Raw genomic sequence first — 27,204 nt, 5'->3', positions numbered from 1 at the left:
TAAGTGAATCTTAATGTATACTAATTTTAAAAAAAAACACTTAGGAGGAGGTCAGGGGAATCCCAGGAAAAAATGCAGACTGTGACAAAAGCACCTAACTGTATTGCAAGCGCGTGAAACCACCTCACTGAAGGGCGTGGGAGAGAAAGGTGCGGGCCTAAGCGACTGGGGATGAGTGCAGACTGAAGAACAAAGGCGAAGGCTTGCACCGCACAAGCCCTGCACTCTAGCTGGCCCAGCTGCTTCCACGGCGGTCAGGGTAACAGCTCTAAAACCACTGTACCTGAACACAGGAACTCAACGATCAGTACTAGACGTTGGATGAGGAAAGCCAGGCTTCCCACTGCTACAGCGGAAGATTACAGACAGGCAAGGGGGTAAGAAGACTGGGACGATCAATGTATTCGTGTGATCAGTGTGGGAGACCTCAGTAAGAATTCATGTTTAGCTTCATGCAGATAAAGATGGACTCATCTGGAAACAACTGTCCAGATGTATATATATTTAGGTTAGTATATGCACATATCTTTCCTTGCTTTGTCCGCGGAGATGCCCTAAAAGAAACAGCAACACGCACACCCAGTGCCCAAATAGTAGTTTCTAATATCATTAGAATAAAAGGAACTAGGGTTCACTAGAGAAACGCTTGATTCTAGGACAGATGAGCCAAAGGCATCTTTTGGTGTCAGAAAGTAAAGAAATGCTGCACACACACACACACGCGCGCGCGCGTGCGCACACACACACACACAGTGATGGGGAGGGGGAGGTACTATATCAAGAATCAACTGAATGAGCTCCATAGCTAAAGCTGGAAAATTTTCAGCAAAAAATAAATAGGCCAAAATACAAAATAAACCAAATTACAAACCAAAGTGCAAAATAAGCCAAAGTACAAAATACACATCCATGAGTCCATACTGACATACAGAAATGACTGACCATATAAATAAAGGGGCAGAAAAGACAAATTTCTTACACAGAAGAATTCCAAGTAACTTAGGTAGATACTGTCCCTGCAGGAGGGTGGGCCATAGCTCCCCATCCTTTACATGTGGGCTCTACATGGTGACCCCCTTCCAGAGAGCACAGTGCAGAAATGGGCAGTGGGGGGGGGGGGCAGGAGGAGCGGGAACCAGACAGGAACTACCACAGCCGAGCAGTCAAGGTCAGCAGAAAGGACGGTAAGTCATGCTGACTACACGTGCCCTTTAAATGAGGTGATGACAATGGCAGTTTATCTTTGTGAACATCCTCCCCCAAACCCATAACCCACTTAATCATGAGAAAAACATCAAATGAACTACAACTGAGGAACACTCTTCAAAACACTTGCCCAGCACTCCTCAAACTGTCAAGGTCATCAGAAACCAGGAAAGTCTGAGAAACTATCACGGCCAAGAGAAGCCCAGGGAGACATGAGCAAGTGTCACGTGGGGTCTGGGACGGGATCCTCGAATAGAAAAAGGGGATTAGGCAAAACCAAGGAATTGAGAATAAACTATGGATTTTTGTTAATAAAAAGGCCTCAATATTGGTTCTTTAATTGTAGCAAATGTACGAATACTAAGGTGTACGTATGAAATGTTGACAATAGGGGAACCAGGTGTGCGGGCATATGGTAATTCTCTGTACTCTCTAAATTTGCCTGTAAATTTAAAACTGTTCTGAAAAATCAGGTATATTAAGAAAAAAGAAGGGATTTTGCTTCCACTCACATAAGATAGCACATAGGGACTTGCCTGACCTCCACTGATAAGCGAAGAAGTGAATGAAGTGCGACACCGAGAAAAGGCGGGACAGGACTCCAGCCCTTCAGAGAAGAGACCTACGGTCATGACACTTCTCCTCCCAGGAGTAATCAGACTCCAGCGCCGAGAGGAGAGAGGACAGCCTGGCTGTCTTTCTCAGCTGAGAAGACAAGTATGGGTGCTTAAGAGGCTAAGCCAGCTGGAAGTTTGTGGGGCGCAGCACTGCAGAAGGCGGGGGCGCGGCGCTGCAGAAGAGGGGGACTGCAGTGCTGCAGAAGGGGGGCTGCAGTGCTGCAGAAGGGGGGCTGCAGTGCTGCAGAAGAGGGGGCACGGCGCTGCAGAAGAGGGGGGCACGGCGCTGCAGAAGAGGGGGACTGCAGTGCTGCAGAAGGGGGGGCACAGCGCTGCAGAAGAGGGGGGCACGGCGCTGCAGAAGAGGGGGGCACGGTGCTGCAGAAGAGGGGGGCTGCAGTGCTGCAGAAGAGGGGGCACGGCGCTGCAGAAGAGGGGGGCACGGCGTTGCAGAAGAGGGGGACTGCAGTGCTGCAGAAGGGGGGCTGCAGTGCTGCAGAAGAGGGGGCACGGCGCTGCAGAAGAGGGGGGCACGGCGCTGCAGAAGAGGGGGGCACGGTGCTGCAGAAGAGGGGGACTGCAGTGCTGCAGAAGGGGGGCTGCAGTGCTGCAGAAGAGGGGGCACGGCGCTGCAGAAGAGGGGGGCACGGCGCTGCAGAAGAGGGGGACTGCAGTGCTGCAGAAGGGGGGCACGGTGCTGCAGAAGGGGGGGCACAGCGCTGCAGAAGAGGGGGGCACGGCGCTGCAGAAGAGGGGGGCACGGTGCTGCAGAAGAGGGGGGCTGCAGTGCTGCAGAAGAGGGGGCACGGCGCTGCAGAAGAGGGGGGCATGGCGCTGCAGAAGAGGGGGACTGCAGTGCTGCAGAAGGGGGGCTGCAGTGCTGCAGAAGAGGGGGCACGGCGCTGCAGAAGAGGGGGGCACGGCGCTGCAGAAGAGGGGGGCACGGTGCTGCAGAAGAGGGGGACTGCAGTGCTGCAGAAGGGGGGCTGCAGTGCTGCAGAAGAGGGGGCACGGCGCTGCAGAAGAGGGGGGCACGGCGCTGCAGAAGAGGGGCACGGTGCTGCAGAAGAGGGGGACTGCAGTGCTGCAGAAGGGGGGCACGGTGCTGCAGAAGGGGGGGGCACAGCGCTGCAGAAGAGGGGGCACGGCGCTGCAGAAGGGGGGGCACGGTGCTGCAGAAGAGGGGGGCATGGCGCTGCAGAAGAGAGGGGCCACAGTGCTGCAGAAGAGGGGGGGCCGCAGCACTACAGAGGGCGGGGGCGCAGCACTGCAGAAGAGGTGGCTACGAAGGGAGAGCCTGAGCGTCAGAGGAGTCCCGCCGGGCCTCTGTCAGAATGTCACCTGGGCACACACAGGGCGGAGCCCCACGGCGCTGGGCAAAGACTAAGGTGCGGGGCGCTGTGAGCCTGCTCACACAGGGCACGCACACATTCAGGTTCTTTCCAGCCAGGGCTAAGTACTGATCCCAGATCCCACAGAAGAGTCCCACCTCAGTAGAAGAGCTGTCCATCCTTCAGAGCAAAGGCTGCTCCAGAGTCACCCGGAGTTTAAAAACAAACACCAGAAAGATGAAGACGAGTCACAGTAGCTTAACAGCTAAAACAGACTTCAACACTTCTTAAAGGCAGACAACAAAATTCAAACACTCAACAACACAATATTCATAACGTCCAGCATCTAATAAAAAATTACCAGGTGTGTGAAAAAGTAGCAAAATATGAATTATAACCAGGAGAAAATCAGTCAATAGAAACAGACCCCAAAATGAAAGAAATGATGGAGTTAGCAAAGCATTTTAAAAAGCGGTATAGATATACCCAAGGATTTTTTAATAAGCAACATAATGAAGAAAGAAGATTTTAAAACAAGACAAAATTTCCAGAGATGAAATATATAATATCTGAAATGAAAAAAAAATTCATGCATGGACTTAAAAGATTAGATACTAAAGAATAAAAGATCAGTGTACCTGTGCACATAGCAATATAAATTATCCAAATAAGACAAGGGGATAAAAAATAAACCTGAAAACATGGAGTTAAAGTGAGCTATGGGACTAATATAACATAACTGGAGTCCCACATGGAAAGGAGAAAAAGAAGAGGATGCTAAGAAAATTTGAAAAAAATAATGGTTCTAAGTTTTCTGAATTTCATAAAAATCAAAAACTCACAGATTCAGGAAACTTAAAAAATCATAAGAAGGATAAACCAAGGTGTAATAACATCATCAAAGCGCTGAAAACTAACCATAGAGAAAAAGGTGAAAAAGCAGCCAAAGAAAAAAGGCACACCGAACACTGACAAGCAAAGCTAGACACGATCACAGGCTTCCTGTCAGAAACAACGCAAGCCAGAAAAACAATGAAGTTACATCATTAAAGCACTGAAAGAAATAAAAAATTTCCAACGTATAATTTTGTATCTGGAAAAAATCTCTCTCAAAAATGAAGGCAAGATGAAGACTTTTAAAGACAAAAGCTGAGAAAGGCCATGGCCAGCTGAACTGTATTACAAGAAATTAACAGAAAGTTATTCAAGCTGAAGGAAAATTATAGCAGATAGAAACCTGGACCTACACAACTGCCAGGATGGTGATAGTGAGTAAATATGCAACACTTCCCCCTCATTTTCAAAATTACTTAAAAACAAACAAAAATAAAATTACTTAAAAGATAATTGTTTAAAAAATAATTACAATTTATTATGGGATTTTGAATATACATAGAAGTGAAATGTATGTCAGTGATAGTACAAAGGACAGAAGAAGGAAAAGATCCTAACATTACACACAAAGGTGTATGATATTCATTGAAGGTGAATGATGACACGTCAACAGTGCACTGTAAATCCTAGAGCAACCACCAAAAACCAACAACAACACACACACACAATATATACAGCTAATTCACCAAAAGTGGAAATAAACTGGAATTAAAAAATTTTAACTCAATTAATACAAAGAATAGAGGGAAAGAGGAAAAAGAAAACAGGTTAAAAATGAAAACAAATAGTAAGTGACAGACTTCAATCCCAACACATTAATAACATTACCATAAATTCTCTAAATTCTCTAAAAGGAGGGATTATGAAACCAGATAATCAAAGAGCAAGACATAACTACATACTGTCTACAAGAAATTAATTTTAAGCCCACTTTAAATATAAAGACACAGAAAGGCTAAAGTTAAAAGATGGGAGAAGATACCCCATATAAACGCTAACCATAAGAAAGGTGGAGTGGGACGCCTTATTGTGATGATGAGTTTGTTATGTTAGACACCTGAAAATACTATGATGCTATATGACAATTACACCTCAATTTTTTAAAAAAGGAAAGCTAGAGTGGCTCTATTAATGTCAGACAAAAGGTTTCACAACAAGGAATACTACTTGGGGTAAAGACTAATATTTCATAATGAAAACAGGGTCAATTCATGAAGAGGAAATAACAGTCCTAAATGTGTGTGTATCAAATAACAAACCTTCAAAATACATGAAGCAAAATCTGATAGAACTGAAGGGAGAAACAGACAAACTCACAATTACACTTGGAGACATTAACATTCTTCTCAGTAATTAACAGAAGAAGAAGACAAAAAAATCAGTTAAGAATATGAAAGACTTGAACTAATGCAGCATGATAGCCATTTCCATCTCAGTAAGATTAAAAGCATCTGAGGTTTAAACAACTACCCTAACCTGAAGACAGAAACTTAGAAAACATTCCTATTTAATTTGGATATAAGCCTCAGTTTAAAAAATTATGCTGCAGGTGCCATGGTGTATTAAAAATCTTTGCCAGATTTTTCATTCTCCAACATACCAAAAACTACTTTCTCCTTTTGACTAAATTTAATCTCGGCTGACAAGGCTGCTTCCGGCCCTGCAGTGATGCCCTAATTTCCCCCGTGCTCTGGCTTTATATATAGTACATCGCTATTCAATACTTTGTGATGTTAGCTGAGCTAGATTCACTACTCCAGGCAGAGTAATGGCCTGGATTACTCAGAGAAACTCTAAATAAAGAATTTTTCACTAGGACTTTTGTTTTTCAAGGACTGTTGTTCCAAGAATTTTCTTTTTCCTTTTTAGTTCCACATCACTGAATAAGGGTTAAACCCAGAGCAGTGAATCCAAACTTTTTAAAGGAGCTGTCACTATTACCCATTCCACTTCTTTGCAAATGTTTTAAAAAACATAAACTTTAAAAAAGGTAAGACAGCCTTCTCTTGAGACATCCATTTTGACATACTTTGACTGGAGCTTTCATAGGATTAGCTTTTCCTAAGTTAAAAAATGATTTGTGCATTGAAGTAGGTGCTCTGTTATCCAGTACAATGAGGACTGACAGTTGTTTGGTTAAGCAAAAAATTAGGAGAGAATTTTAAAAATAATTTATACATATTAATCATTTTATTCTAACTTAAAAAATAAATATGCCCTCATTCACAAATCTGTGATTGTAAGGGCAATCTTTTTTTTTTTAATTGTAGTTGATTCCCAATGTTGTGTTAGCTTCTGGTGTACAGCATAGTGATTCAGTTATGCATACATATATTCTTTTTCTTAAGGGATCTGAAGCTACTGAACATAGTTCTCTGTACTATATAGTGGGATCTTGTTGTTTATCTATTATGTACATAGTAGTTTGTATCTGCAAATCCCAAACCCCCAATCTACCCCTCCCCACCTCCTTCCCCCGCTTACTGGTAACCACAAGTTTGTTTTCCATGTCTGTGAGTCTGTCTCTGTTCTGTAAATAAGTTCTTTTTAGATTCCACATACAAGTGATATCATGTGGTATTTTTCTTTCTCTTTCTGGCTTATTTCACTTAGTATGACAATCTCTAGGTCCACCCATGTTGCTGCAAATGACATTACTTTATTCTTTATTTTTCTTAAGTAGTATTCCATTGTGTATATATATATATACCACAACTTCTTTCTCCAGTCGTCTGTTGATGGACATTTAAGTTGCTTCCGTGTCTTGGCTGCTGTAAATAGTGCTGCTATGAACACTGGGGCGCATATATCTTTTAGAGCTAGAGTTTCTTCTGGATGCATGCCCAGGAGTGGGCTTGCTGGATCATAGGGTAAGTCTATTTTCAGTTTTTTAAGGAATCTCCATACTGTTTTCCACAGTGGCTGCACCAAACTGCATTCTCCACAACAGTGTAGGAGGGTTCCCTTTTCTCCACACCCTCTCCAGCATTTATTGTTTGTGGGCTTTTGAATGATGGGCATTCTGACTGGTGTGAGGTGGTAACTCATTGTAGTTTTGATTTGTATTTCTCTGATAATTAGCGATATTGAGCATCTTCTCATGTGCCTATGGGTCATCTGTATGTCTTCACTGGAGAAATGTCTGTTTAAGTCTTCTGCCCATTTTTGCCTTAGGTCGTTTGTTTTTTTGTTATTGAGTTGTATGAGCTGTTTGCACGTTGCAGAAAATAAGCCCTTGTCAGTTGCATCGTTTGCAAATATTTTTCCCATTCTATAGGTTGTCTTTTTGTTATCCTTATAGTTTCCTTTGCTGTGCAAAAGCTTGTATGTTTAATTAGGTCCCATTTGTTAGTTTTGCTTTTATTTCTATTGCCTTGGGAGACTGACCTAGGAGAACACTGCTAAGATTTATGTCAGAGAATGTTTTGCCTATGTTTTCTTCTAGGATGTTTATAGTGCCTTGTCTTATGTTTCAGTCTTTAAGCCATTTTGAGTTTATTTTTGTTTATAGTGTGAGGGAGTGCTCTAACTTCACCAATTTACATGTGCATAAGGCCAAGCTTTTTGTCTCATCTATACTGAATTCAATAGCAGTTTTTAAAGTGCCTCTCCCTTATTATCTTTCCAAAGCATTCACTTTAGTTTTCACTGGAACAGTCATTCTTTTCATGCTCTATGTATCATTGGTCTATAGGATACTTCATTAAGTCATGCCATCAAAATAATAAAGCCAAATGGCATCAAACAGGTTTGGAAATAAACCCCAGTGACTCCTGGGAAACACGGAGTCAATGATAGGAATGAAAACGTTACAGGTACACTAGAGAATGGCATCCTGGCCTTGAGAGCTCTGCCTAACGTGTCAGCATGTTCTGTAGGGAACATCTGAGAGGTGCGTTTGGTCAGGTGCAGTCTAGGAGCTTCCACTCGAGGTCATTTATTTCCTTTCAGGCCCCCAGTGCCACCTCCCTCAAAGGCCCATGGTACCAAAGAACCCCACCTCTTTTCCCTCTATTGTTCCCACATCTAATTTATTACTTTAAACCTCTCAAGTTGACGGGGTTGACCATTTATCACTATAGAGTAATTAGTATAAGATGATAGTAACTCACTTTATTGCATGGTAATTTAGAATTTCATTATAATTAATTCATTAAGCTTCCTGGCAATCCTAGTAAGACAGGGAACGGCAGACTTTTTCTGCAAAGGGCCAGCTAGTAAACATCAGTATAAATATATTAGGCTGTTCAAGCTCTTGCATATTCTTCTTTGTTTTTGTTGTTTCATCCAAAAAAAAAAAAAAAAGAAAAAGCCACTGACCAGCTTTGGGCCATAGTTTGCCAAAGTCCTCTGTAAGATAAGGAGAACAGGCAACAACGTGCCTCCCTTCCAGGTACCCAATACATACTTAGAGCAACCGGCATTTACTGAGTGCTCACAGTGTGCCAGGTACTGTGCTGAGTGCGTTACGTGCATTATCTGATTCAATCCTCACAGCCATCCTACGCCATAATTACTATCGTTATTTCTTTTACAGATAAAGAATTTGAGACTTGGAGAGATTAAGTAACTTCTTAACAATTAATAAATGGTGGAATCAGAATCTAAACTGAGACTAACTTCTGAATTACTAAGCTGTACACAAAAAGGGACCCTCCTACACTGCTGATGGGAATGGAGCTTGGTGCAGTCGTTATGGAAGACAGTATGGAGATTCCTCAAAAGACTAAAAATAGACTTACCATATGATCCAGCAATCCCACTCCTCGGCCTATATCCAGAACTTTAATTTAAAAAGATACATGCACCTCAACGTTCATAGCAGCACTGTTTACAACAGCCAAGACATGGAAGCAACCTAAATGTCCCTTGACAGATGACTGGATAAAGAAGTTGTGCTATATTTATACAATGGAATACTACTCAGCGATAAAAAATAATAGAATAATTCCATTTGTAGCAATGGATGGATAGACCTGGAGATAGTCATTCAAGTGAAATGAGCCAGAAGGAGAAAGAAAAATACCACATGAGATCACTTATATGTGAAATCTAAAAAAAAGACATATGAACTTATTTACAAAACAGAAACAGACTCACAGACATAGAAAACAAACTTATGGTTACCAGAGGGGAAGGGGGTGGGAAGGGATAAGTTGGGAGGTTTGAGATTTGCAGATACTGACTACAATATATAAAATAGATAAACAACAAGTTTGTACTGTGTAGCACAGGGAACTATATTCAGTATCTTATAGTAACCTATAATGAAAAAGAATATGAAAAGGAATATACATATGCATATGTATGACTGAACTATTACGCTGTATATGAGAAATCAACACATTGTAAACTGACTATACTTCAATTTAAAAATTTAAATAAATAAACTACACATTTCTGAAAAAGCTTTCAGCTGATGTACCCAAGAACATACAGCGAATGATTTATATGACACATGTTAGAACATTGATTTCCTGACTCAGTGCTGATTTACTAAATATTCAGATAAACCTACATTTTAAAGGGAGATTTGACAGCATTTTAACCCAATGAATAAATGTCTAATGATATAATATCAAGTACTGAAAAAAGAGATATTTTGGAAAGGATATGGGACCTTGAGTGTTACAAAGCTAAAATTAGGAAAAGCACTGCCTGTTGTTTCAGTAAAGTAGCACAAGAGAATCTTAATTATGGAACACTGAAGTGCCACAAATGAATTAGTATAAAAATATAACAGATTCCATTCCTCTCAAAAAATGTTAGAATAACAGTTAACACTATAAAATGGGAGAACAGCAATGGAGCCTTCAGGTAGTTCTCACAGGCCAGCTGAAGATGACAGGAAGAAACACAAGTGGAGAGAAATGTCCAGTATACAGATAGTGGCAGGAGACTAATGTGACAGGTGCACAGCAGGAGTCACGAGAGGCAACATCTCAGGAAGCAATGCTTAGAAAAGCAGAAATGTAACTGAAGTGGGCTCCATGAGCTCTAGTGGGTGCTTTTATTATAACCTCTCTCCCTCCAAATAAAAAGAGCTCTTTTTGTTTCTCCTTTGAGCAGAAGTATTGGAGGTTAAGCAAGAACAAAGATGTGGAAAGGGTGGAGAAATTATGCTTTGGAGATGGAAAGGCCTGTGTGGAGGAGAACTGTGTAGTAAACATGACTTTTCCTGGAGGCCACTTCCTTCTTCAGATTGAGGGGAAAAGCAAGTGATTCAAATCACAGTTCTCTGTTTGTCCCATGTAAGTAAAGGGCATACAGGCTGTTGCTACCATCTACACAAAAACTCATATCAAGGGCCCATCACCTGGATCATGATAGCAAATGTTCATGTGGTCCTATGTGCCAGGCATTGTTCCAAGCACTTCACATGCAGTAAGTAATTTAACCCTCATAATAACCCTAGAAGATGGGCACCAGCATAGTCTCCACCTTTGATGAGGACGCTGAAGCGCAGAATGGTTGGGCAGCTTGCTCAGATTTACACGGCTAACCATGGCGGAGCTGGAATTCAAACCCAGGCAGACAGGCTCCACAAAACAGTCCACACACGCTTAACCACTCAGCTAAAAATAACTTCTTTGGCTTAATTGTGCATCACAAGCAAGTGACTGGCATCAGACCATCTCACAGCATATAAACGGCCCCTGGTATTGGGCTGGGGATCCAGGTAAAGGCTGGACAGAGACTAGCGACTGGAGATGTAATCTTTCAGAGCTAGTATATCAGGAATGTTCCTGAGGAAGGAGCCTGAGCATGAGGGAAAGACAGAGAGAGACTCAATAAAAAGAGAAACTACCTCACTACGATAACAGTTTGGACATATTAAACTAGCAAACTGAACTGTACTAAAATTTGAGACCTAAACTGAATGTAATTCTGACCATAAATGCTGGTCTTTGTGAGTACTTGCATTAATTGTTAAATACATGAGGACATATAGTTAAAAAATTAAAGTAGCCATTTTACAAATGAATTTTTAGAATAAATAACTGAACAGAATACATGCTGACACTGACCATCCAGCACAGGAAGCAGTTCAGAAAGTGGGCTTTAGACGACATTACAGGGATGCAGGCATACTTCAGAGATGCTGTGGGTTCAGTTCCAGACCACCACAAAAAACCAAGTCACACGAACCTCCTGGTTTCCCAGTGCATATAAAAGCCATGTGGGACTGTAGCCTATTAAGTGTGCAACAGCATTATGTACATGCCTTAATTAAGAAATACTTTATTGCTAAAAAAATGCTAACCATCATATGAGCCTTCAGCAAGCTACAGTAGTGACATCAAAGATCACTGATCACAGATCACCATAACAAATACAATAATAATGGAAAAGTCTGAAATTTTGTAAGAATTACTAAAGCATAACACAGAGACACAAAGTGAGCCAGTATGTTGGAATGACAATGCTGATAGACTCGGTCAATGCAAGGCTGCCACAAACCTTCAATTTGTTAAAAAAAAAAAAAAAAGTAGTATCTGCAAAGTGCAAAAAAGAAGGAAAGCACAATAAAATGAGGTATGGCTGTGTTTTCTGAACTACTGACATAATATTCTTTCAACTGAATACTAAAATTAATACGTACAGAGAGATGTTTAAGTTTGAAACAAGAAGGTAACGCTGGGATTTACAAGTTGCCATTTTAACTCACATAAGGGCACTAACCAAAGTAAGAAAATTTAAGCCAGATCTTCTTGAAACATATCCTCAGGAAATTGCCTTTCAAGTTAATATAAATTTATTTTTTATTGCCAGATAAAAAAAAATAAGCCAGAAATGTGAGCAAAAGTGGTCCTAAAATATAAACCTAATATTTCTAGATCCTAGTAAGTCAGCCCACTGGCGGGCAGCACACAGGGAGAAGACAAAAACAGACACTGTTTGAGGACATATTGCAAACGGTCACAGAGTCCTGCTTTCCCTGTGTGACAACAACAGCCCTAGGGCTCTATGAGCAGGACTTTGGTAGGATGACCATATGGTTTCAAGAAAAATCTGGCATAAAATAAAATCAAAGTAAGGTCATTTTAAAAATAAAATTGTGTTAGCCCATACCTTCCCCAAAAAGAAAGAACGGCATGCATGCATACATACATACACACACACACACACACACACACACCATTTGCGAATACGTATGTTCCCAAATACGGGAAATATATATCCATGATATGAAAGATGTGTTAATGAATCTCTATCACACTTTGTATTTTACTATACATAATGCAGAGTTCGTAAAAAATAGGAAAATGTGTATATATATTTACAAAACATATGTTCCCAGAGAAGAAAGTTTAAATTCTGAATGGCAGTCAATGGAAACTGGCAATCCCAGAGTTCGGCAAGGTCAGACAGTCAGGTAACTGGCAAAACCAGTGTGATTTCTGAAATCTGAACCCACTGCTGATTTCATTAGGGGCTGCACACCCTTGAACCCCCAAGACTGTCTGCTGTCACTGCAGACAGTCTGGTTCCTCCTCTTCAGCAGCACTGGAGTAAATTATCAACACTCTGTTTGAAACACAGAGAGAGTCAGGGAGGAGAACTCTCTGGATTTCTCCGTTTTCTAGTCTAGTTCATTTCTAGTCTATTGTGAGGCCCAGCTGTACCTCTTCCCCTGAGTTACAATGGAAAATCTGTATTTCTTATTAAAACTTCCTTATTTTAAGCAGATTTTAGTTACTTGCAAAAAAGAGCCTGACCAAAACAGGCAGCAGGCTTCAATTTGAACTCTGAAAGCCTGGAATGTCTAAGCAACCCAATTCTACAGCAGAACAATGGTTTTTAAAAAGTACACTGAAATATTAAACCTCCTAATCAGTGCTATTCATGAGAATCATCTATTTTGAATCAAAGACTCTGAGCCAAAATGCATTCAGAGAAAATGCATGTCATTCATGTAGAAATAATCAGTTTCAATACGATAATGCCTGTGAAATTAAAAACTGCACTGAACTACATTTTCTGTGACAGTGGCTTTCAAGCCTATTTTAGGCAACAGTGTATTTTCTTCTGCTGAAATCTCAGATTCATGCCCAATGCGCAGCACAGATCTGCTCTAGCTAAAGCACGGGCACGTGCCTGGGCAGGGTCACCTGCACACGTGTGAACCTGCCTGCTGCCCAGCCTCCTTCCCCGTCAGAGCCCGCCTGAGGCGTCACCGTGGAGCTCCTGTGGCCTGTGTGAATCAGAGCTTGGAAACCACTGTGCTAGAAAACGAAGTTACCCTTTTACACTCTACTGCCACCATCAAAACACCAAATCAATCACATGCCTCTTTACCTGTGGGCTTTAAAATTTTTTCCATCAACATGAACATCAGTATCTGGGCAACAATGTTTCACGTAAAGTTTCAATAAATCTTCTCCTAATTCAGATGCAGGTTCCAAGTCATACATATCTTTAAAAGAGAAAAACAAGACTAAAAAAATTGTTTCTTTAATATTATGAATATTCCAAAATCTTGAATATTATATTAGCAAAACATTTTTCCACATAGTTATCTTGATTAGCTACTGAAAGAGAACAAAAGTGACTAGAATACTTGAGTGGTAAATTCAAAATAAAATAAAACTTTAAAATCATCTATATTTTCTGTTCTTAAATATATATTTCTACTTATATTTAAATATAGATACACCTGTAAATACAGATACACATTTACACAGAGGTAGTGTTATCACAAAATTATACACCAGAATTGAAGCCAACTAATGAACATCTGACTTAGAAAGTTAGAAAATTTTCCAATTTTGATATTCTTTTTCACTATTTCATTTCTTCCTGTTCCTGTTCATGGATTGATGGCTAGCATGATCTGTGAACCAATAAAAATTCAACTGAAGTCAATGGGATTTATAGAGCACTTACTATGAGTTTAGCACTGTACACGGTATGGAGAGGAATAGAAAATAAATACTTTAAGACCTGCCTCTACTTCAAAAGAGTCATGATTTAGGCAGTGGGAAGAGAAATATAAAACATGTATGTGTGTATGTGTGTATATACATATATATAAAGAAGAACACTACACTGTATATTATAGCTCTGTCAGTCCAGACACTTTTAGATTCTCACCGACCAACGTACAAATTTACGTACCTATAAACGAGAACGCCAACATCGGCTCCACAATCAAGAGATCCAGAAGCCAACCAGTCCCCAACGAGTCCGCCGCCGCCACCCTAGTCCAGGCCACCAGCATCCCTCACCAGGATCTCTGCAGCAGCTCCCTAGCAAGTGTCCCACTCTCCACTCTGCCCCGCCCCCAGTCTGTTTTAAACAAGGCGTTCAGAGGTTTTCAAATGTAATTCAGATCACGGGCCATCCCCGTTCAGAACAATATGGGTCTCTGAGAGCGAAAGCTGAAGTCCTGCGAAGGCTTACCAAGCCCACGTCTGGCTCCTCGCCACCCCTCCAACCTCACTGCGTCCTTCCACGCTGAGCTCTCTCCCACTCCTCCAGATGGCAAGTTAAGTCCCCACGTGAGGAACGCGCTGTGCTTTCTTCTGCCTTGAACACTCATCCCCCAGATAGCCACTTGGCTAACAGCCCTCTGTATTCAAATCTTTCTTTAAACATCACCTTTTCAATGAGGCTGACCCCATCTCTCATCTAACACTGCAGCTCCCACCACTAGGCTCCCAATCCCCCTTCTCTGTCCTGTTTTTTCCATAGTATGTCACCTTCTACCTTCTTTACTGTGTTTATTGTCTACCTCCACCCCCACCTTATCTTCTCTAACTAGAATCTAAGCTCCAAAAGGGCTGGAAGTCCATTTTAGTCACTGAAGTATCCCTTAGACCTAGAATAGTCCTGACACATAGGTCCTCAGTAAATATGCGTTGATTAAATTAATGTATCAAATACCACATAATAAAGATTTTTGAAAGAAAAACATAAAACTTCAACCGGAATAAAGCAGGGGAAGGAGAGAGATCCTACAACTTCTAGATAGTCCTATAGGAGCCTTAAAGCTCATAAACTGATGGGAAATATTCAGGAGAAACAGTCTTCATTTTGGTGATTCAAATATCAAGAGTATAATCTTTGACACAAAGGGAAAATCGAGAAACTTTTCAAAATGAAACCAGCTTAATCTGAGAGACAGTCACCTATGCCAGCTCCCATTTACGCACTCACGTGGCTTCCTGAACCTGAATACATCACAGTGTGGTCCTTCTTCCCTGTTCCTGGCGCAGAGCTCCTCAAACTCTTGAAATTTCCTGAATTATGCAGTTGGATTCTTTCAGTATTCATAACAAGTCTTTTCCCACCATACCTGACTTGATGCTAATGAGGTGACTTAGCAGGGTTCCTAAACAGCTTCATGATGGAGGCTGGTCACCAGAAAGGACAAACATGTGATTAGACTGCGGGAACTTCCAGCCCTACCCACGCCCCACCTCTAGGGTGGGAAAGGGGGCTACACATTGAGTTATAAAAACACTTGAACAGTAAGATTCAGGGAGCTACCGGGTTGGTGAACACACTGACACGCTGGGAAGATGGTGCACCCTGAGAGGTCATGTTCTGTACACCACCCCTCCCCCCACCTCACCCTACGCGTCTTTTCCATTTGGCTGTTTCTGAGTTATATCTTGTATAATACATAGGTAAACGCAAGTGAAATGTTTTCCTGAGTTCTGTGAGTCATTATAGCAAATAACTGAACCTTGGAGGAGGGGTCATGGAGACACCTGAATTTGTAGTCACTGGACACAAGTGTGGGTAGTAAAGGAGACCAGAATATGTCACCCCAAAACATGCCACTTTGGCATAAGGACTATTTTGAGTTAAAGGTAACTGAGAACAAGCAGATGCAGGAAAAGCTATTTACATCCCCTCAACTGCCTAAAAATAAAAGTACAAATTTTCCTTTTTGTAAAGGAAATTTCCATTCGTAAAGACTTCTCCCTACCAGGAGGAACCTACTCTCATCACTTGACTCCGCATAACAAGACAACCCGCATTCACCACACATCTTCCCCCTCGCCTTCCCACAGCTTGCCTCCACCACCTGGCAGCCCCAAAGCCCTTTCTTTCATTTAGCCTAAGATGACATGAAAGCCTCAAGCATCTGGTCTCTTCTTGATCTCATTTCTTTGTGAAACTCCTAGTACAAAAGTAAGTACTGAAAACTTGCCCCCTCCCACTGCCATCCCCCCAACTCCTGTTAATCTATCTTATTCCAGTTTAATTCCTCAGCCAGTTACAGAACCGAGGAGGGTGGGAGGAACCCTCTCCTCCCCTGCAGTGGCCGAGGCACCCCATCTGTGGTTCGCATCTGAAGTGGGGCCAGTCCGGTGGGACTAAGCCCTTAACCTGCGGGGGTCTGAGCTAACTCTGGACAGTCAGTGTCAGAACTGAATTGCTGGATGCCTAGTTGGTGTTGGGAGAATTGGCTGATATATGGAAAAAGTCACACACATTTGGTAACAGAAGTGGTACCAGGAAAAAAAACACAATCACAGAAACCCAGAAGTTAATGTTCCCCAACCTGAAGTCATCTTTTCACTCTACCTTAAATGTGCTCTGTTCATACTCCTTAAGCCTGCAAAGCAGTGTCACTTCAACTCCTTACAATAGCTGATGAGTAAGGCGACCACTTCTGGTCTGCCTGGGACAGACGGTGCGATTACTGCCTGCGGCCCCAGAACAATTATTAGCAGCAATAATCATCTTCCACCTTTCACCCTCTCAAAGGAATCCCACTTTGGACAGCAAAATATAAGGCCATCCTTTATATAAGGCTCTTGACGATCTGCCTTATGCTTCTATCTCCAGGCTCATCTCTTACAGTGACCGTCCCTGCCCCCATCTCCACCCTACAACAAACCATTTCTGGTTTTCCAAATTTGCTCTGTGCTTAGTTCTCCTTGCCTCTGGGCACGTTGTTTCTTTTGCCTGGAACACCTCTCCCCTAAATTCTTTATGTCTGGTTAGTTCATGCTTTTTCTTCGGATTCAATTCAGACATCACTTCCTCCGTCACTCCCTCCCTGTAGCATTCGCTGGAGGCCAACGTCTAGGTTCCATGTGCCTGCTGTGTCCTCCCCACACTGGTACATAACCCAGTCTAGCTGACTATACCTCCTACTACCTGCAGGACAGGAGCACTGTCTGCGCTGTTCAGCATCAAGTCTTCAAAACTGGCACAAAGTTGTTACTTAAGTAATGTGATGAATGATTAGAATGGCATTTCGGGAGCAAACAGCAAATGCAAAAGCACAGAGGTGACAAAATACAGTTCTTTTGGGGGAAAATGCCAAGTAATTCAGTAAGAGTAGAGCTCAGGGTGGGTATAGTGGTTGTGAAGACAAGAGGCAGCAGAGTTCTGGGCAGGAGCCAGCTCACAAAATCCCGACACCGTGAGGGAGAATTCGAGGTTTACGTTAAGGCTGTGTGAGACTAGTGAGGAATTTTAATAAGGGAAGTGCTGTGATCAGACTTGCACTTAACAAACATTGTCCTGTGCGACATCAATGGACGGCGGCACAACAGCAGGCCTGGTGACCAGCTGGGGTGCAAGTTCTCAAGGAAAACAGAAAAGTCCTGAAATAAAAAAACAGCAGGAGGACAAAGAGAGACGTATTTCAGAACATGTAGGAGGTAAGTCAACAGACACAATCGCGAATCAGATGAAGGGTGAAAAAGTAAGTGAGTAGAAAGACGGTAATATGAATTCACACTGATAGAGAATTCAAGAAAAGGGCAGGTTGGGAGGTGATTAAGTCACCAGGGGACAGGTTAAATATCGAGATACTTAAGGTATATTTAGACAGACGTGTCAGTGTTTGGATATGAAACTCAAAAAAACTGGAGAATAACAATCACTTCAGGGGCAGAAAGACGATGTGCCAGTGAAGAAGACTGAGGATGGCCAAGAGGGGAAATCCAGAGAGCACAGTGTCAGAGACACGAAGTTTGAAGGAGGGCGGCGCTGACAACGTGCGAGACTGCGAAGGAGGAATAAGATGTGGACAAACAAGTGCTGTTAAACTGGTCAGCAAGGGGGGCCTCCAGGCAGTAACGGGGAGGTGGGTGACAGTGAGGTGCTGAGGGGCAAACGGGCTCTTTCCACTCACACTCACGCTCGCTGCACCACTTAGCGGGCTGCCGTGGACCGTGGCGGCGCCCGGAGGTGGGAAGACGGGGACCAAACACCAGCTGTGCCCACTGCTCTCTCCATGTGGCCTCCCTGAGTCTCAGAGTCCTCATCTGGAAAGTCAGTCTGTAACCACTCACTTCTGAGGGTTGAAACTAATGAGATAAAAATACAAAGAGATCTACCTCACGCCTAGAACAGGCATGCATTTATTTATTCCCACACTTGCCACAACACAATATGGTGAACATGCATAAAAGAAACTAACTGAGCTTAAATCAGTGCATTTGTTTTTACTGTTGTTAAACTAACCATCAGTAATAAAATTCTTCAGTTAACAGATACCTTCACATACATTCCACTCTACTACAACAACTGTTTTGAACACATGAGTTTGAACCAACACAACTGATCTATTAGGGAATAATCTGAGCATAGTAGGTGTTTTTTTTTTTTTTTTTTTTTGCTCAGGTGCAATTTAATCCACGAAAAATTCTAGGTCAGTGCAAAACCCTGCACCCAGCTGAACTGAGCCATGTGCGAATACACAAAACATACACAGACACCTAAAACATCTACCAGACACCTCAGGTCACCCCTCCTCCACATTTCTGGTGCTACAAATTTCATCCGGTTTCACACAGCAACTGCTGGGAGACCATTTTCTGTGAATATTTTTGTGTTTCCGTATAGTCTGGCCTTTCTGAGCAGAACACTGGCAAATTTGAATAAAGGATAATTAAACAACAAACATGCCTTGGAAGTTAGAGATAATGTGATGCTCCAGAAAGATTCAGAGACTATCCTCCCCTTAAAACCATTTCCTTACCTTCCAGGCAGTGAAGCTACCGAGAAGACTTATTTACCTTCCTAAGTAAAGGTTTCTCTCTCTCTCTGCAGAGGAGAATGGGCAGATCTGGGCCTATCAAAGTCCCACAAGGTTGCTGTCCCTCTCCTATGGTGCAACCTGCAGAGCGGTGAACATCAGGCCCTCTCCACACAGCCTTGTGGGGCCTGGGGGTTGGGAACCGGTGCTGAGATGCTCTGTGAGTAATGAACAGCCCATTCTCTGATCCCAGGGCCTGGAGTCTCCTGTTAGAACAACGACTATATCTATATCCCCAACATCCTTCTTCCCCCAGTTCACAGCAACTCACAGGCCGCAACCCTCTGACATCCACTTCTACAGACAAGCTAGAGGTCATATTTATTGTAGTATTTAAGTCGTTTCTGAACCATTTAACATGGGTAAAACTATGCTACCTAACATTTTTATTAGGTTCCTGTCATTTTAAAATGTGTCATGACAAAAGTTTCAGTAATTTGTATCATGACAAAATGTAATGGTGATTTTTGTGTTGCATGGTGTTTCTTAAGGAATGCACAAACGGTGTTATAACAGAATTGATTCTATAGTCTGCCGAAGCTTTCACTGGTGTAGATTACAGTAAGGATGACAACACATGGAGGCTCAAAGGAGAACTGTGGATTATGAGTGTGTTTATTAATAACAACCCCATCTCTGCTTGCTCAGGAGAGCTGGGAGTTCACCATGTCATTATCTCCATTTACCCATAAATTATTTACTTTCATTTATTTTTTTACACTTAACTTTCACTTACTTTTATTTCATTTACTTATAAAAAATGATCATTAGAGTTGAATTTTGAAGTATGTTTTTCTCTAATTGTATCAGGGCTATAAAATTTCATAAAAATCCACAAAAAAATACCTCACCAGTGGAAGTTAAATTGTCTTCTTTGTCGCTGATATCTTCTGGAATTTCATGCTTCAGCAGAGTACAATCCGATGATCTTTTACCTAAGAACTCTACAGATGACCTTCCATCATTGTCAGTACACTTTCCAATACTGAAGTCACATTTCTTTTGTGGTACTCCACTCTCCAGTATCTTTTCCCTAAGAATTTCCTCTTCATAGTTTTTTATGTTTCTGCTTGATGAGTACACAATCCTAAAAGTCAAAATGTAAAATATTAATAAAAATAACATAGGTGATTCTTAAAAGCTACTTTCCCAACATGCTGCTTTCATATGTAATAGCTATATAGTTTTAAACCCTTTTTAATCTGGACTAACTGGAGAAAGGGCAATCTAAAATGGCAGAAAGTTTGAAAAGCAGTCTATAAATAATTTTAATGTGAAAAATGAATATATAATGGCAACAAATTAGATAACCTAAATGAAATGGACAATTCTTAGGAAGGATACACACTACCAAACTTGATCTCAGAAGAAACAGAGTATCTAAATAGATAAATTCAAGAGAAGAGATTGAATTAGTAATCAAAAACTTCCCACAAAGAAAAACTCAGGACCACGTGGTTTCATTGGTGAACTCTACTAAATGTTTAAAGAATTAATGCAAACCCTTCACAAACTTTTCCAAATAATAGAAGATGGATGCTTTTCAGCTCATTCTCTGAGATGAGTATTATCCTGATACAAAAGCAAAGACATCACAAGAAAAGAAAACACAGACCAATATTCCTTATTAATATAGAGGAAAAATCCTCAACAAAATAATAGCAAAGGAATCCAGTAACATATAAAAATTATACACCATGACCAACTGGGCTTTATTTCATGAATTCAAGGGTATTTAAACAAATGAAAATCAATGTTATGATGTACCATATGCTATAGTCTGAATGTTTGTATCCCCTCAAAATTCATATGTTGAAATCTAATGCCCAATGTGATGGTATTAGCAGGTGGAGACCTTTGAGAGGTGCTCGGGTGAAGCCCTCATGAGTTGGATTAGTGCCCTTACGAAAAGAAGCTCCAAAGAGATCCCTCTCCTCCTCCCACCGTGTGCGGGAACAGTGAGAGGTCAGCAGTCTGCGACCTAGAACAGGGCCTTCACCAGAACCCTGCCATGCTGGCACTCTGACCTTTGACTTCCAGCTCCAGACCCATGAGAAATAGATTTCTGTGGTTTATAAGCCACTCAGTCTGCAGTGTTTTGTCATAGCAGCCCGAATGGACTAAGACACCAATGTCAATAAGAGAAAACCCACATGATCATCTTAATCAATGCAGAAAAAGCATCTGACAAAATCCAGCACCCTGTCATAATAAAGCGCTCAACCAAGTAGGAAGAGAGGGAAGCATCCTCAGTCTGACAAAGGATCTCTGTGAAAAACCCACAGCTAACATTACACTTCACAGTGAAAGACTGGAAGCTTTCCTCCTAAGATCACCAAGGACGTCTGTCTGCTCTTACCACTTCTAGTCAACATTTAACTGGAGGTTCTAGGCAGGGCAATTAAGCAAGAAAAAGAAATAAGCTAGATTGGAAAGGAATAAGTTAAGCTATCTTCATTTACAAATGACAAACTTGTATACAGAAAATCCCTGGAAATGCACCCTAAAACAATTTGCTAAACAAGTTCTGCAAGGTTGCAAAATACAAAATCAGTGTGCAAAACTCAATTCTGTTTCTACACACTAGCAAGGAACAATCCAAAACGAAATTAGAAAATAACTCAATTTACAACAGCGTCAAGAAAATAAAATACTTAGGAATGTATTCACAAAAAGTACAAGACTGCATGCTGAAAGCTACAAAACAAAAGCAATTAAATAACTGGAAACACATTACAGATGACTTACTGTTGTTAAAACAGCAATACTCTGAATTAATCTACAGACTCAGTGCAGCACCTACCAAAACTTGGCTCCTTTTCCATAGAAACTGGTAAGCCAATCTCAAATTCAAATCGAAACGCAAGGAACCCGGAATAGCCAAAACAATCTTTAGAAAAAACAGAGTTGGAGGATTCACACTTCCCAAATTCTAAGCCTCCTATGAAGCTGAAGTCATCAACACTGTGTGGTACTGGCATAAGGACAGACATACAGATCAGCGGAAGAGAACTGAGTGTCTAGAATATACGCGTAAGGGCAACTGATTTTTGACAAGGGTGTTGTGATATTGTTATTCATAAAGTGAACTGTATATTGGGTCTTTGCCCACTGTTCTCAGCACATAGCTCCTAAAACCCTTATAATTTCCCATGTAAAAGCTATAGGACATCTTTTCATACAGTACTTAGTTTTGCTCCCAGGCCCTCAAATAGCTCCAGAAGGATAAGGTGAAATGGGTGTCTTTTGCTGTTTGTAACAAGCCCCTTTCAACCAGACCACAGTTTACATTAGTGAGGTCGGTGACTTTTAGAAAGCACCTAAGGATGGGGGCTGGTTACTAGGGGAATCAACCAAGTGGTTAGAAGGTTGGAACTTTCAGCTCTCCCCCACCTCTGCAGAGGGGAGAGGTTGAATTAATCATCAACAAATAATGATTTAATAACTCACAACTACGTAATGAAGCCTCCATGAAAACCCTAAAAGATAGGGTTTAATAAGCCTCTAGGTTGGTGAACATGTGGAGGTACTGGAGCAGTAGTGAACCCAGAGAATGGATGGAAGCTTCACACCCTTTCCCACAAACCTTGCCCTACGCATCACTTCCTGAGCCGTATCTAAAGTCCCTGTATATAAAAATTTTTTCAAAGACTGTATTTCCTACTCTAACTCAAGTACATAGCAAAACACCCTACAGTAAGTAGCAATCTAACAGAATATTTCAAAATCTTTATTGGTTACTTAAAAAGGATGTGTGTTGAAGACACTTACAATGACTGAATTTTATACAGTAAAATCAAAACTCCATCAGAATTTTTACTAATCCCAATATCTTATGTTATAATCCTTTTATACTTTATATTAACATAGACGAATTTCAATACAATCTGCTCTAAAAAGGGGAGGGGTATGTCACAAGCACTTTCCATACACAGGACATGAGACGACACACCACTGGGAACGCTCACATCAGTGAGATGATCTAATCACAAGGAGCTTGCATAACCACAGACGTACTAACTAACCTAACACAAAGCAGAGCGCGACTGAGGGCTTAAAACAGCACTGAGAAGTGCCCGGAAGCACAAAGCCATCTACTCCAACTGCTTTGTTCTCACTCTGAGACAGCTGAGGCTCCAAGAAACCATAAGACAAGACAGTGCTCAGCCAGCAGGCAGACCTCTCTCTGCCTTGCTGTCGCCAAGTCCAGCGCTCCCTCCGCTTCCCGACACTGTCTCCTAGTCAATCGTTTTTCCTAACACTTTTAGTGATGGCATTAATATAATTTTTCCCTTTCTCTAATATATAAAAATTTGACCTATCCAAAGCATCTTCTTCTGAACATGTATTCAATAGCTGAAGAAATGCATGACTTCACTGGGCTGCTACTACGAATAATACTTATTAAAATGTACTCAGTGCTTACATATGCCAGGTCACTGTGCTGAGTGCTTTAAAAGCATTTCATTAACCCTCGCAACAGTCCTATGAGGTAGATGTTGCTATTATGTCCATTTTTCAGGTAAGAAGACGAATGGTAAGGGATTAGTCCGAGTTCGCACGGGTAGAAGTGGCAGGCCTGGCTTGACTACAGAGCCTACTCTTACGACAAGGCCACAACACCACCTACACAAAACACAAAAGTATGCGTTTCAAAATTGACTGTTGGAACTCAATGACGAACCTATGATCTATACTGGGAAATGATAACGATTTTCTAAACTGCACTCACAGTATCTATTTAAATCACAGTATGTCATACTGTTCTTATACACAGAGGAAGCCAAGGTTAGTCAAATTTCTATTTATACTTATTGGAGCTTCATAAAAGAAACTCTGAAATAATAAAAACAAAGCGATCAAGCAACTGTCAGAGCATAAAATGAAGAAAAATATGCCAAATAATTTAATTACCCCAAAAGAATTTCCTGCACCAAAGTCAACATGGTTTTGAATATGGGCAAAAAGTAAGTCAGCAAATAACTAAAGACTGGCACCTAAAAAACACCGACAATTCAGGGCACAGAAACACAAAAATCCAACTGTGATTTCTCATCAAAGTCAAATAGGCCATCGGCACTGGCATTAAGGACAGACATACAGATATGGAATCGAACTGAGAGACCGGAAATAAACCTTAGTGTTCACGTGTGTATTAGGCAGCTCGGGCTGCCGTAACAAAAGCCACAGGCTGGTCGCTGAAGCAGCACAAGTTCATTTCCTGCCGTCCTCAAGGCCAGAGAAGCCAGGGTCTAAAACCAGGCTGCCACCGTGGCGGGGTCTGGCAAGAAGTCTCCTCATGGCCTGCAGTCCTCACCTTCTCACTGTATTCTCACATGGCAGAGAGAGAGAGAACAAGCTCTCCGGTATCTCTTCTAGTTGAACTGTTTCCTTTTCTTTTTTTTAATGCAGATACTGGGGACCGAACCTGGGACCTCACGTATGCTAAGCATGCACTCTACCACCGAGCTACATCCCCTCCCCACTGGTGTCTCTTCTTATAAGGGCATTATTTGCACCATGAGATCCCGTCCAAACCTAATTTACCTCCCAAAGGCACAATCTCCAAATTCCATCACATTAGCGGGCAGAGCTTCAACATACTAATCTTGAGGGGAAACAATTCAGTCCATAGCAGTAGGCAACTGACTTTCAACAAGGATATACAGACAATCCAACGGGGAAAGAATAGTCTCTTCAAAAACAGTGCTGGGACAACTAGATATTCATACACAAAAGACTAAAGTTGGTCCCACTCCTTACTATACACAAAAATTAACTCAAAATGGAAAATATTTGCAAATGATGCAACTGACAAGGGCTTAATCTAAAGAATACACAAACAGCTCATACAATTTAATAACAAAAAATAAACACCCCAATCCAAAAATGGGCAGAAGACCTAAACAAGCAATTCTCCAGTGAAGATATACTAACGGTCAACAGGCACATGAAAAAATGCTCAGTATCACTAATTATCAGAGAAATGCAAATCAAAACTACAATGAGGTATCACCTCACACCTGTCAGAATGGCCATCATTTAAAAGTCCACAAGCAATAAATGCTAGAGAGGGTGTGGAGAAAAGGCAACCCTCTTACACTGTTGGTGGGAATGCAGTTTGGTGCAGCCGTTACGGAAAACAGTATGAAGATTCCTGAAAAGACTAAAAATAAACTTACCATATGATCCAGCAATCCCACTCCTGGGCATATATCTGGAGGGAACTCTAATTCAAAATGATACATGCACCCCAATGTTCATAGCAGCACAATTTACAATAACCAAGACATGGAAACAACCTAAATGTCCATCAACAGATGACTGGATGAAGAAGCTGTGGTACATTTACACAACGGAATACTACTCAGCCATAAAAAATAATAAAATAATGCCATCTGCAGCAACATGGATGGACCTGGAGATTATCATTCTAAGTGAAGTTAAGCCAGAAAGAGAAAGAAAAATACCGTATGATATCACTTATATGTGGAATCTTAAAAAAAAAAAAAAAGACAAATGAACTTATTTACAAAACAGAAACAGACTCACAAACGGAAAATAAACTTATGGTTACCAGTGGGGAAAGGGGGTGGGCAAAGATAAATTGGGAGTTTGAAATCTGCAGATACTAACTACCATATATAAAATAGATTAAACAACAAGTTTCTACTGTACAGCATGGGGAACTGTATTCAATATCTTGTAGTAACCTATAATGAAAAAGAATATGAAAAGAACATGTATGTACATGTATGACTAAAACATGCTGTACACCAGAAATTAATACATTGTAAACTGACTATATTTCCATAAAAAATTAACTCAAAATGGATCACAGACCTAAATAAGCATAAACCCAAAAAATCCATAGAAGAAAGTATAAGAATAAATCTTCATGACCCTAGATTAGGCAATGGTTTCTTATCTATAATACAAAACCACAAGTGACAAGAGAAAGTTAGATTAACTAGGCTACATCAAAATCTGAAACTTTTGTATTATAAATGATACCATCAAGAAAGTGAAGACAACCTACTGAATGGAAGGAAATATTTGCAAACCATCTGTCTGATAAGAGCCTAATAATCCAGAATACATAAAGATCTTTTATAACTCAATGGCATAAGATAAATAATCCAATGGAAAAATGGACAAAGAACATGAATAGGCAGTTCTCCAAAGCAGATACATAAATAACAAAGCAGCACATGAAAATATGCCTAAACCATTAGCCATCAGCGAAGCACAATGAAGCACAATGAAGCACGAGATACCACTTTGCTCTCACTAGGATGGCTCTAATAAAAGACAGGATAATAGCAATTGTTATGAGATGAGGAGAAACTGAAACCCTCCTATATTGCTGGTAGGAATGTAAAATGGTACAGCATCTTTGGAGAGAGTCTGGCAGTTCCTCAAAAAGTTAAACACAGAATCACCATATATGATCCAGCAATTCCACTCCTAGGTGTATATCCCAGAGAACTGAAAACAGACTCACATAAAAATGTGTATAGGAATGTTCACAGCAGCATTAGTCGTTATACCCCACAGTGGAATCAACGTAATTATCCATCAGCTGATGAACAGATAAACAAAATGTGACACTGCCATACAATGGAATATGATTCGGCAACAAGAAGAAATGAAGTACTGAAACGTGCGGCAACATGGATGAGCCTTGAAAACATTACGTTTAGTGAAATAAGCCAGTCACAGAAGACCGCAAACTGCATGATTCCATTTATGTGAGAGGTCCAGAACAGACACGGAGAGTAGATTAATGTTGCCTAGGGCGGGGGGTGGTGAGGGAACGCAGAGCAACAACTAATGGGTATGGGATTTCTTTTGGGGGTGTTGTAAATGCTCTAAAATTAAATTGTGGTTGTATAACCCTGTGTAAACACTAAAACCACTGGATTGAATCCTTTAAGTGGGTAAATTGTATCTGGGATATGTGAATTATATCTTAATAAAGATTTTTTAAAAACTGGTAATTGGCAAATTTGTAGTACTATACAATGAGATCACTGCCAGTACTGGCTTCAAAACTTAGTTCTACATTTACTTAGCATCATGAAACACTGAAATCAGGATCACTGGCCAGCACATACCCAGCCCTTCACACGGGGCTCTGCCCATA

General features: G+C 41.2%; 1 protein-coding gene across 4 annotated transcripts in view; it reads right to left on the bottom strand.

Annotated features, from left to right (window-relative positions):
• The window catches only part of BTBD8 (BTB domain containing 8), a 73,218-nt gene that overhangs the window by 38,817 nt on the left and 7,197 nt on the right, over positions 1-27,204 (bottom strand). For 2 of the 4 annotated variants that reach the window (XM_074369943.1, XM_074369944.1), the window contains exons 3-4: positions 19,910-20,145; positions 13,349-13,466 (exon numbers count right to left, since the gene is read on the bottom strand). In XM_074369943.1, coding sequence (XP_074226044.1) covers positions 13,349-13,466; positions 19,910-20,145 — 354 coding nt within the window. Of the gene's footprint in view, positions 1-13,348; positions 13,467-14,167; positions 15,606-18,152; positions 18,328-19,909; positions 20,146-27,204 lie in introns of those variants that run through there. The other 2 variants (XM_045513176.2, XM_045513178.2) reach the window with 2 other exon arrangements.

This window comes from Camelus bactrianus, chromosome 9 (assembly GCF_048773025.1).
Source record: "Camelus bactrianus isolate YW-2024 breed Bactrian camel chromosome 9, ASM4877302v1, whole genome shotgun sequence".
In the NCBI taxonomy this organism is placed as follows: domain Eukaryota; kingdom Metazoa; phylum Chordata; class Mammalia; order Artiodactyla; family Camelidae; genus Camelus; species Camelus bactrianus.
This window is presented reverse-complemented; position numbering and strand designations above follow the sequence as displayed.